Consider the following 12,975-nt stretch of genomic DNA (forward strand, 5'->3'; position numbering starts at 1 on the left):
CTCTTCAGAGGAGATTCAAACAGGAGAACAACTTGCAAGTGGCCACTTTAAGTAGCTTTTCTCATGATTGCATACACCTGGCTATGAAGTTCAAAGCTCAATGAGGTTACAAAACCAAAAAAAGTGCTTTTGTAAGTCAGTAAAAAGTAGGTAGGAGTAGTATTTAAAACAAGAAAATGATAAGGGTGCCCATACTTATGCACCTGTCAAATTTAGTTTGAATGCAGATTGCACATTTTCTGTTAGTACAATAAACCTCATTTCAAGGCAGAAACATTACTGTGTCCAACAGTTATTACATATATCAAACTGAAATAGCTGTTGCAAAAACACCAATTTTTATAAAACATTAAGCTTAAGATTAATAGGGGTGCCCAAACTTTTTCATATAACTGTATATATATATTAGCTATTGAACCCGTTCTATGCCCGGGTGGCGAGCATTTTTATTGGCATATGGTCTCCCAAGCTGGTATGTGCTGCCCCCCTCCTGGTATTTATGCTGCTCCCATCCTGTCCCCATCATCCTATCCTGGTATGCATGGCACCCCTCATTCCTATCTTGGTATGCATGGCACCCCTCATCCCTATCCTGTAATGCATGGCACCCCTCATCCCTATCCTGGTATGCATGGCACCCCTCACCCCCAATCCTGGAATGCATGGCACCCCTCACCCCCAATCCTGGTATGCATGGTCCCCTCACCCCCCAATCCTGGAATCCTGGTATGTGTGGTACCCTTCATCCTGGTATGCATGATCCCCTCACCCCACAATCCTGGTATGCATGGTCCCTTCACCCCACAATCCTGGTATGTGTGGTACCCCTCCATCCTGGTATGCAAGGTCCCCTCACCCCCCAATCCTGGTATGTATGGTACCCGTCATCCCCCAAATCCTGGTATGTGTGGACCCCTCACCCCCTAATCCTGGTATGTGTGGCCCCCTCACACCCCAACCCTGGTATGTGTGGCCCCCTCATCCCTTTCACACTGTACATATATACAAAAAAAATAAACACTTATACTCACCTTTCTTCCCTGTTCTCCAGCGCTGCTGTGTCCTGTTCTGCCGGAGGCAGGGAGAGGAGCACGGCGCCAGAGTAGCGCGTGCCCATATCTCGCTGTCTGGCGCCATTTTGCTGAAGACACACTGCAAATGTGTCTTCAGTAAAATTACGCCGGATAGAGCTATGCGCATGTGGCAATCCGACGCCTCACTCCTGCCCCGGTCTCCGGCGAACAGAGGCAGCGTGGCAACGCTCCTCCCGGTCAGGTAAGTATGTAAGTATGGCGCCGGAGATCGCGGTAAGCGTTCAGTATCTATGCATACCATGATCTCCAGCGCCATACACTCCTCTTACCTGTAATGGCTGGATGCGATCATCTGTCTGGAGCCAGACTGCGCGTCGTGCATGCGCAGTCTATAAAGGCTTCAGACAGAGACACGCATCCCCAGTTATATTATAGATAAAAGGTCTTTTAACACAAACCCCCTGTAATTGAGTCACGCTTTACTACACAAGTGAAGCTGATTTTATGCTTTAAAATGACACCTGAGGAATCAAGTGCGTTATTAAAGCCAGTGGTAAGTCATGGAGAGAAAGAAGTCAGGTTTAAGAGGTAAAAAAAACTACTGCAACAATTTTTGATTGCTCCCAAAAAATGTTTTTTTTAGAGAAACTATATAGGAACCTGTATATACCCAACTTTCCACTGCTGTTGCAATCATTTGTTTAGCAGCCACTATCCTACCCGTCACCCCAGGATATCAACACAGTCATAACTATAACCAGAAAAGAAGAATATTGTCATTGTTACCTTACCTAAGAATAAAGGATTGGACATGCTGAAATTCAATATGTCGGATCCATTTTATTCTGACTCCAGTACACATAAGAGAGTCGACCGGTCTACCGAAAGCGCCAGCTAACTTAGCTCTTATGTGTTTATTTATTTTTTTATTTTACTCACTTATATAGCGCCATTAATTCCACAGCGCTTTATATTCATTATCATCACTGTCCCCATCGGGGCTCACAATCTAGATTCCCTATCAGTATGTCGTTGCAGTGTGGGAGGAAACCGGAGAACCCGAGGGAAACTCACGTAAACACGGGGAGAACATACAAACTCCTTGCAGATGTTGTCCTTGGTGGGATTTGAACGCAGGACCTCAGCGCTGCAAGGCTGCAGTGCTAACCACTGAGCCACTATACTGTGCTAACCACTGAGCCACTATACTGTGCTAACCACTGAGCCACTATACAGTGCTAACCACTGAGCCACCATGCTGCCCTTCGGTCACCCTTAAGATTATGGGGTTGTAAAGGATTAGAAAAACATTTTTTTCCCCAGAAATATGGTGCTTTTAAGCTGTTTTTTTTAAATCATAAACAATCCCTTTAAGTAAATCCGTAAATGCCTTCTTCTTGGAGATGGAAGGTTTAACGTTCTGTGAGAGCTGGTCGAGAAACTACCCAATTGTAAGATGGTAAAATGTGATTGGATATAAGTTGGATAATATTATGTGCCAAATATAAGAATTCTAGGTGTTTCTAATTTGAAAGACATTTCTAAATGGTAAGGGGGGGCATGCCATTGGTGCAACCTGCATAGGGGCCCAAGAGGAAATGGGGCGACATCCACCTCCAAAGCAGGGGGAATTGTGCTTTATGATGGATTGTAAAGGGCCCATATATTGTTCTTGTACAGGGGGCCCCTTATGTCTGTGACCGCTCCTGCATATGGTATCACTAAATGGATAGGATAAGCATTCATATATAAATAAAACGATATGGAAGGTGAGATAAAATGTATATTCTAAAATACTAAGCTGAATTTAATGACATTGCTAAAGCTTACCGTACACATAATGCTCATATGGCTCAATTCTCAATATCCTAATAAAATGCACAATTGGTTTAACCATACATACATATTTAATCAATTAATAAAGTGAGACACGGCACTACCAAACACCTCCGGCTGTGGAGTGTCTCCCAGGAAAGGAAACCAAAGGATGTTACTGTATGCAGACAATCAACATGTCCGATCCTTATTTCCAATCACTAGACCACCCTTACACATTATATTAACAGGTGGCTTTGCCTCATTGTCTTCTGTGTGGTGGAAGCCATAACGCCCAAATACCAAAAATTAAATTTTTAGACTGATACTGAAGGATCGGTGCTAAAATTTGCCCAAAAAAATAATATTTAAACATCAGTAATTTTACATATTAATTAAGTATTATTGAACTGAAAAATGTGTTATTTTGATCTAAAATGACAAATCACTCACGCTACCACTTCTAGCTCCTAACTAGGCACATTCCATAGCTATCCACATTAAAGTAACCCTTAATTACTCTTAACTATTGTTTAAATCAAGTTTTTCTGTTACATTTATTTTTTTTTTTTTTTTACCACAATCTTTACTAAAAGACAACAAAATTAGTAATCTTGTAATTTCCACACTGGCCACTGGGGCTTTAAATTCACACTTCCTGTCCTTTCAGGAAGAGTTTTCAGTAGGCACCTTATCATCAGAGGCAGGATTACAATGACTGATAACAGAGGATCCACTAATCACAATGGGCAATATCACAGCTCCCAAGCTCCTCCGCCCTTCCCTTTGACCTTTGCACACGTTCATTAGATGCTTCAATATGATAGGGCCAGAGTTTCTTCATTGCTGCTAAAGTACAGTGTCGGCAAAGAAAATCTTTACAAATTCAACGAAACCACAAAATCTTAACGTTCAAGTGTTTTATTGTGGATATTTCGTTACAATTAGTATTTTAATTAATTAGTATTGATATTTACATTTTACTAAGCCAGTTTTGCTATTATATAGTTTTTGATTATCTCCTTCATTGTGTGCACTTTTAAGAAGTGAAATCATGATGAGGATTTTACACGTAAAGTTTTTTTTACTGCACAAATGTAAAGATTTTTTTTGCCGGCACTGTACATGTGTTGTTTCCTGAAGTAACAGGAAGTAGAAGTGTAAAAAAAAGTGTGGTGTGAAAATTGCAGGATTTTGATAATCAATGTGATAAAAAGCCAAGGCAGCCAGAGATATCACAAAATCAAGTTAAAGGGGTCAGAATTTAATCATTTTTTACTTGGATGAAAAAAAAAAAAACGGATGGAGGCTTCTCCAACTTCTCTTTTCAAACAGTCCGTAAAAATTGGCTAGCACAATGATGGCATCTGAGTGCCGTCCGATTTTTTCACGGATCCATAGATTTGCATTGGTGAGAATGATCCGACACTGGGATAAATATCGAACAAGTCTCCGCGTCTTTGTGTGGACAACTTGGTCCAAGGGGAAAAGAAAAACAGACATGTGTGTTCCTCATAACACTCGTACTTATGATAGTCTATCAGTAAAAAATTCGGAAAGCACTCCTAGGATAAAAACTAAGATGTGAAGGAGCCCAACTCTGAGTTTAGCATTTTTTTCTAGTGCACGCCAATGGACAGAAAAACAGAAGACCCTTGTGCCTCTCCACGTGAAAGTTATCACCTATCCATGGGACACGTGACCATTTACCGATTCCTCTGGTTCTCCATCAATCCCAACACTGGCTTGGTACAAACCCTTTAGAGGCTGTCTATACCCTCAGATAGAATACTCTTTATTGTTCATTTAGCTCCTAAATTTAATACCATTTTGCTTCTGCAAAGTGTCTTAAAGTCTTTTATTCAGTGGAGTGATCTGAAAAACTGATACAAATATTTTGGCGCATAGGCGTGGGGAGGGGTGAATATTCATGCCCTTTAATAAGCGGGCACACGCTCTAGCCCGGCAGCAGCAGGAGCCGCGCTGCGGCTCCGCTGTGTGCCGGCTGTTAAGGAGCATGAAGTCACTGCTCCCCGCGCACACAGTCCCGGCGTGGGGAGCAGTGACTTCGGGCAGCTGATCTCTCCTTGTGAGCCGCGCATGGCAGTGACGTCATGCGCGACTCACATGGTGAGATCAGTGCGGGCAGACAGGACTCAGCGCTGGAGGAGAGAAGAAAGGTGAGTAGGAGTGTTTATTTTTTTTTTATGTGCAGCATGATGAGGATTAGGGGGACCATGCATACCAGGATAACGCTGAGGGGGGCATACACAACAGGATAAAGATGATGGGGCCATACATACCAGGATAAGTATGAGGGGCCATACATACCAGGATAAGGATGAGGGGCCATACATACCAGGATAAGGATGAGGGGTGCCATGCATACCAGGATAGGGATTAGGGGTGCCATGCATACCAGGATAGGAATTAGGGGTGCCATGCATACTAGGACAGAGATGAGGGGTGCCATGCATACCAGGATTGGGATGAGGGGTGCCATGCATGCCAGGATAGGGATGAGGGGTACCATGCATACCAGGACGGGGATGAGGGGTGCCATGCATATCAGGATAGGGATGAGGGGTGCCATGCATATCAGGATAGGGATGAGGGGTGCCATGCATACCAGGATGGGGATTGCTGTGCCATGCATACCAGGATAGGGATGAGGGGTGCCATGCATACCAGGATAGGGATTAGGGGTGCCATGCATACCAAGATAGGGATTAGAGGTGCCATGCATACCAGGATAGGGATAAGGGGTGCCATGCATACCAAAACAGGGATGAGGGGTGCCATGCATACCAGGACAGGGATGAGGGGTGCCATGCATACCAGGATAGGGATGAGGGGTGCCATGCATACCAGGATAAGGATGAGGGATACCAGGCATACCAGTATGGGGATGGGGACCACGTATATAAGGAAGGGGGGGGGCATATATACCAGGATGGGGGATATTGTCAGAATTGGGTGTAAAAGAAGAGTGGTCTATGGAGCACTAAAAATGATCACTGGAAAGAACGGATTTGGTACCACCTGATGAAGATAGTTTACTATCGAAACGCGTTGTGGAAAGGGCTCATTAAATGTTTTTAGACCCAAATCCGTTCTTTCCAGTGATCATTTTTAGCGCTCCATAGACCGCTCCTCTTTTACACACATTTTTTAGTCCCTCTCTTGAGGGTCAGTGGCAGGAGCAGCTTTGTGGATGAACTGCTAAACCCTCCCTGCAATTCCTCCCTCCCTCGACACTTGAGGACCTGCGGCAAGGGAGCCGCCTCTTCTAAACCAACAGGACCTGCGGTGACGCGCATCCGGTCCCGAGTCATGTGGTCCGCGGCCGGTCATGTGGTCCGCGACCAGGAACCTGGAAGCGGCAAGCACAATCAGCGGTCTGCAGCACACGGCACGTGGCGAGCCCACCGGCCAGCACCACACGGTGAGATTTACTCTCTCTCCACCCTCTGACAGTCACCGGCGTTGTGCAGGGGAAAACAACTCCAGTAGGTGAGTGGCCTCTCGGCCGTCTTCAATTCATACTGGTCCATCTGGTCCTGCACATAGCGCGTTTTTTTCTCCTATTGTCAGAATTGGGGGACATTACCCCTATACCAGTGTCAGCAGCATACCCCCTCCCCCTTAAAAGTGCATCATGAACACATGTTTTGCTTAAATTTTTATTTTTATTTTCCTTCTCTAAAACCTAGGTGCGTCTTATGGTCCGGTGCGTCTTATAGTCCAAAAAATATGGTACTTATCAAGTGGTCTAAAAATGAATGAAGGAATGAAGTTTGCAGGCTGAAACATATTGTAATCTTTTTAACTAAAGGTAAATGAGGAGTAAACAAGCACAAGATAGTAGCTGTGCTGAAATATGAGCTAATGAGGACATCAGTAATAAGGATACACACAAACATCACATCCAGCATATATTACTGGGAGAGAAACTCCCAAAAGAGAAAAATCTAAAATTTGGCCCAGTCTGCAAATTATCTATCAGTTGATCTAAAATGAATGAACAAATAAAGATTGCAGAGTGAATCTTATTGCAATTTTTTTAAATAATAGTGACCCCTTAATACGTTTAAAAATAATGTTCTTCATATCAGGTACCCACAGCCTTTAAGAAAATCAAGGTATTTTAAATTGGTAAAACTACATTAAAAACTCTGTTCTACAATTTTTTTTCCAGGTAAGAAAATATAGAAAGTGGTTTGAGCACAACAGGGATTCCAGCTGATATATTGGAAATCTCTTCTGCTGTGACTTGTGTTAGTCTTTAAACTTTAACGACATTACAAGTCATTGCTCAGAAAACGGTTTGTGGAGCCATTAATGGAACTGGTTAGTCAGCAATTTTTTAGTTCTATGTGAGATTTTAATTTTAAATCATTGCACGGAGAGAAGCTTCTTAATATATAAACGCTTAATTAAAAAATGACATTTATAAGCCACTCACCTTGTAGAAATATTCGCTCCCAGTATATCCTACAGACCTGCTCCCCTCCAAGGAACACGAGATTGGTTAGAATCAGCAGAGCAATGGAAACAGATGCCAGAGCAGCGTGCAGCCGGCGGTACGACTTTGGTGACAAACACTGATCCTGTTAACACATAAAAAGGAGGATGGAGAATCAGCTGGTAACTGTAGCTCCAGATCTTATGTCTAGATAGTATATAGGTGTGATAGTGTGTGTGCAGTGTGGCATGGGGAAAGCAGGGAGGAACTGAAGAATTGGCTAGAGGGCAGGGCAAAAGGAGCAGTGAGGTCTGGTAAAAGCCCTAAACAACATGCAAGATTACAACCCCTGGCAAAAATTATGGAATCACCGGGCTCGGAGGATGTTCGTTCAGTTGTTTAATGTTGTTGAAAAAAAGCAGATCACAGACATGGCACAAAACTAAAGTCATTTCAAATGGAAACTTTATGGCTTTAAGAAACACTAAAAGAAATCAAGATAAAAATGTGGTACTCGGTAAGGGTAATTTTTTTCAGACCAAGCAGAGGGAAAAAATTAGGGAATCACTCAATTCTGAGGAAAAAATTATGGAATCATGAAAAACAAACACACAAAAGAACACTCCAATACATCACTAGTATTTTGTTGCACCACCTCTGGCTTTAATAACAGCTTGCAGTCTCTGAGGCATGGACTTAATGAGTGACAAACAGTACTCTTCATCAATCTGGCTCCAACTTTCTCTGATTGCTATTGCCAGATCAGCTTTGCAGGTTGGAGACTTGCCATGGACCATTTTCTACAACTTCCACCAAAGATTTTCAATTGGATTGAGATCCGGACTATTTGCAGGCCATGACATTGACCTTATGTGTCTTCTTTCAAGGAATGTTTTCACCATTTTTGCTCTATGGCAGGATGCATTATCATCTTGAAAAATGATGTCATCATCCCCAAACATCCTTTCAATTGATGGGATAAGAAAACTGTCCAAAATATCAATGTAAACTTGGGCATTTATTGAAGATGTAATGACAGCCATCTCCCCAGTGCCTTTACCTAACATGCAGCCCTATATCATCAATGACTGTGGAAATTTGCATGTTCTCTTCATGCAGTCATCTTTATTAATCTCATTGGAACGGCATCAAACAAAAGTTTCAGCATTATCATCTTGCCCAATGCAGATTCGCGATTAATCACTGAATATGACTTTCATCCAGTCATCCACAGTCCATGATTGCTTTTCCTTAGCCCATTGTAACCTTGTTTTTTTCCGTTTAGGTGTTAATGATGGCTTTTGCTTAGCTTTTCTGTATGTAAATCCCATTTCGTTTAGGCGGTTTCTTACAGTTCGGTCACAGACATTGACTCCAGTTTTCTTCCATTCGTTCCTCATTTGTTTTGTTGTGCATTTCCTGTTTTGGAGACATATTGCTTTAAGTTTCCGGTCTTGACGGTTTGATGTCTTCCTTGGTCTACCAGTATGTTTGCCTTTAACAACCTTCCCATGTTGTTTGTATTTGGTCCAGATTTTAGACACAGCTGACTGTGAACAACCAACATCTTTTGCAACATTGCGTGATGATTTACCTTCTTTAAAGAGTTTGATAATCCTCTCCTTTGTTTCAATTGACATCTCTTGTGTTGGAGCCATGATTCATGTCAGTCCACTTGGTGCAACAGCTCTCCAAGGTGTGATCACTCCTTTTCAGATGCAGACTAACGAGCAGATCTAATTTGATGCAGGTGTTAGTTTTGTAAATGAAAATTTACAGGGTGATTCCATAATTTTTTCCTCAGAATTGAGTGATTCCATAAATTTTTCCTGTTACGGATCTGGGTGATGGAACCTCTGTGCTGCGGTGCAAGGAGGGACCAGAGAGGCGTAACTAGGTATCAACTCGGACTGACCAAGGTCGCACGGCGGCTCAATCGACTCCGTGAACCAGGGAAGGACCGAGCAGAGGGACCAGGTGCTACTCTGGGCCTGTCCTTGTATGAGAGCAGGTGACTCCCACGGGTAACTGGCAGGAGCCTCCGGGTAGGCACAGCAGGTAACTAACTGACAGGAGCCTCCAGGTAGGCAGACAGATAGGCAAGGCAGGTAACTGGTACGTTCTCCGGGTAGGCAGGCAAGTCAGGTCCATAGACAGACTGGCGGGTTTGGATCGAAGGCAGACTGTCGGGCTGGAGAGTACACTTGGCTGGTGGAAACAGGTAGTCAGGCTGGTGGACAGGACAGGTAGTCAGGCTGGTGGACAGGACTGGTAGTCAGGCTGGCGGACTGGACTAGTAGGCAGACTAGTCGTAAGCACAGTGCCCGGGAAGCTGCGCGCCCTGGCAACAGCAGCAGGAACGCCGGGGGGACGCCGGGCAGGGAACGCGGCGGTAAGATGGACAGCGTCTCTGCCTGTCAAGGGGAAGAGACGCCGATACTACAGTACCCCCCCCATTTACGCCCCCTCTTTTTTAGGCTTGAAATAAAAAAAATTAAGGAGAAACAGGGCGTGGATGTTCTCCCTGGGTTCCCAAGTTCTCTCCTCTGGTCCAAACCCCTTCCAATCCACCAGGAAAAAGGTTTTTCCTCTTACCCTTTGGGTGGCCAGAATGTTCTTTACCTCATAGACGTCCTCAGCGGAGACCGGAGCTGGGGAGGTACCTGGATTGTCGGAAAAAGAATTAAGCACAACTGGTTTGAGGAGAGATACGTGGAAGGAGTTGGGAATCCGTAAGGTGACCGGGAGTTTTAACTTGTAGGCTACTGGGTCGATTTGCTTGAGGACTTCAAATGGACCGATGAACCGTGGACCCAACTTATAGGAGGGTATTTTGAGACTAACATGTTTGGAGGAGAGCCAAACCTTGTCTCTCGGACGGAATTGAGGTGGGTCCAGACGTCTCTTGTCGGCATGTCTCTTTACCCGCTTGGAGGATTGAAGAAGTGCGGACCTAGTGTCTTCCCAAATGGTGGAAAATTCGCTTACCAGAGACTCCGCGGCAGGGTTGTCCACTGAAGTGGAAACGGGAAACGGAATCCGGGGATGTTGACCGTAGACCACAAAGAACGGGGACTTGGAAGAAGATTCGCTCTCATGGTTGTTATAGGAGAACGGGAAGAGGCATGAGACGGCCGGTTGGAAGATGTCTGGGAACCTTGTTGAGGGCACAGGACGAACAGGCCATGACGAAGTCTACCACATCCTTGCGCAGGGTAGGCCACAAGTAATGCCGGGTAATGAGCAGGAAGGTCTTCTTCTGGCCAGCATGGCCAGCTAGTTTGGATGAATGACCCCAGTGAAGAACCTTCTTACGATCCGGAACAGCTACAAACGTCTTACCGGATGGGAGACGAGACAGGTCCAAGGGGGCCACATTCATCACTTTGGAGGGATCGATGATATGCATAGGCTCCTCCTCTTGATCGGAAGACAGGAAGGATCGGGACAAGGCGTCGGCTTTAACGTTCTAGTCCACCGGGCGGTAATGTAGGGTAAAGTTGAAGCGGGCGAAGAACAAAGACCACCGGGCCTGACGCGGAATGAGTCTTTGGGCATTCTGTAGGTATGCCAGGTTTTTGTGGTCAGTATAGATGACCACCGGGTACAGAGTCCCCTCGAGCAGGTAACGCCACTCCTCCAGCGCCAATTTGATGGCTAGCAGTTCTCGGTCTCCTATGGAGTAGTTGCGCTCGGACGAGGAGAAGAGCTTGGAGAAGAAGCCACAGGTTACTATTCTCCTGGACGGAGATTTCTGGGTGAGCACCGCTCCGGCTCCGGAAGAGGAAGCATCAACCTCCAGAAAGAACTGTTTGTTGCTATCTGGACGGTGCAGCACTGGGGCAGAAGAGAAGGCTTGTTTTAAGGAGAGGAAGGCCTCCTCCACTTCGGACAGCCATTCCTTAGGATTTGCCCCCTTTCGGGTGAGCGCAGAGATGGGAGCAGTCCGGGAAGAGAAATGTGGGCTGAAGAGACAGTAATAGTTGGAGAAGCCCAGGAATTGCTGAATCGCCTTCAACCCCTCCGGACGGGGCCACTTTAAGACGGCAGAGACATTCTCGGGGTCCATCCGTAGACCTGTCTTAGAGATAATATAGCCCAGGAACGGAAGAGAGGTCTGCTCGAAGAGGCATTTCTCAAATTTTGCATATAGGTGATTCTGCCTGAGCCTAAGCAGGAACTGACGAACATCCCTCCGGTGTGTGGGAAGATCCGGAGAGAAGACCAAGATGTCGTCCAGGTACACCACCACGCAAGAATATAAGAGGTCACGGAAGATGTCGTTAACTAATTATTGGAAGACGGCGGGAGCATTACAGAGACCGAAAGGCATCACACGGTATTCATAGTGAAAGTCCCAGGGATTGAATGCCGTCTTCCACTCGCCTGCTTGGCAGATCCGGACCAAGTTATACGCCCCACGAAGATCGAGCTTGGTGAAGATCTTCGCGCCTTTAAGGCGGTCGAACAGCTCAGAGATGAGCGGCAGGGGGTATTTGTTTTTGATAGTAATTTGGTTGAGTCCTCTATAATCGATACAGGCACGTAGTGAACCGTCTTTCTTTTTTACCAAGAAGAATCCGGCTCCAGCCAGGGAGGTAGATTTCCGGATGAATCCCCTAGCCAGATTTTTTTCGGGTTTCGGCCAACGACAACGGGTAAATACGCCTACGGGGTAGAGTGGCACCAGGTACCAGGTCGATAGGGCAATCATATAGCCCATGAGGTGGCAGTGTCTCTGCCTCCTTCTTGTCGATGACATCTGCATAGGACCAGTAAGGTGCCGGTAGACCATGTAAATTAGCCGGAGTAGACGGAGGTCGAGCCGGGCGAACCGGAACCAGGCAGGTCTCAGGGCAATCCTGACCCCAACGGAACACCTCACCGGATTGCCAATTCAGAACGGGTTCATGTCTCTGTAGCCAGGGTAGACCTAGCAAAAGGGAGTGAGAGAGTCCGGAAAGCACATGGAAGGAGATCCTCTCTGAGTGCAGCATTCCCACCTGCAGGGTTACGGGCTCTGTGACGAGCAAGATGGTCACCGGAAGGAGTCTTCCATCCACGGAAGCGACTGCCAATGGTTCAGCCAGAGGTTTGGTAGGAATCTGATACTTCTCTACAAGGGACTGGGAAATGAGATTCCCAGCGGCTCCGGAATCCAGATGTGCGGTTTCAAAGAAGAGGTTCTCTCCACAGGAGATAGAGATGGATGAAGTCAAGAAAGGAGAGGATTTACTCTTGCCTAGGATGACCTCTCCGAGCGGTCCTAGACACTGGAGTTTCCCGGCTTCACCGGGCAGGAACGGATAAGGTGCTCCTTACTACCACAGTAGAAACAGCTCCCCTCGGCTCGGTGTGCTTCTTGGCAAGACTTGACCATCTTGGTCTGGACGATCTGCATAGGTTCGGGCGAGCGTGCCCGGGGAGTTACTGGTCGGGAAGCAGGTTTCTGGAAAACAGGAGCAAGACGAGAAAATCTTCTCTCCCGGGTAGTCTCCTTAGCACGTTCTAGGAAACGGATGTCAATCCGGGTAGCTAATGACACCAGGTCATCCAGGGTGGTAGGAATGTCCCGGCCGGCTAACTCGTCCTTAATCCGACCGCAAAGACCCTCCCAGAAGGTGGACACCAGAGCCTCGTTGTCCCAGGCAAGCTTAGAAG

General features: G+C 45.9%; 1 protein-coding gene across 4 annotated transcripts in view; it reads right to left on the reverse strand.

The window, feature by feature from the left end:
• Window positions 1-12,975, reverse strand: part of HHAT (hedgehog acyltransferase) — a 411,417-nt gene that overhangs the window by 156,058 nt on the left and 242,384 nt on the right. For all 4 annotated transcript variants that reach the window (XM_073671998.1, XM_073671996.1, XM_073671997.1 and 1 more), the window contains one exon: window positions 7,315-7,459. In XM_073671998.1, the coding sequence (XP_073528099.1) occupies window positions 7,315-7,459 (145 nt within the window). The remainder of the gene's footprint in view (window positions 1-7,314; window positions 7,460-12,975) is intronic.

This window comes from Phyllobates terribilis, unplaced genomic scaffold (assembly GCF_046119375.1).
Source record: "Phyllobates terribilis strain yellow unplaced genomic scaffold, ASM4611937v1 Scaffold_3__8_contigs__length_932513732, whole genome shotgun sequence".
In the NCBI taxonomy this organism is placed as follows: domain Eukaryota; kingdom Metazoa; phylum Chordata; class Amphibia; order Anura; family Dendrobatidae; genus Phyllobates; species Phyllobates terribilis.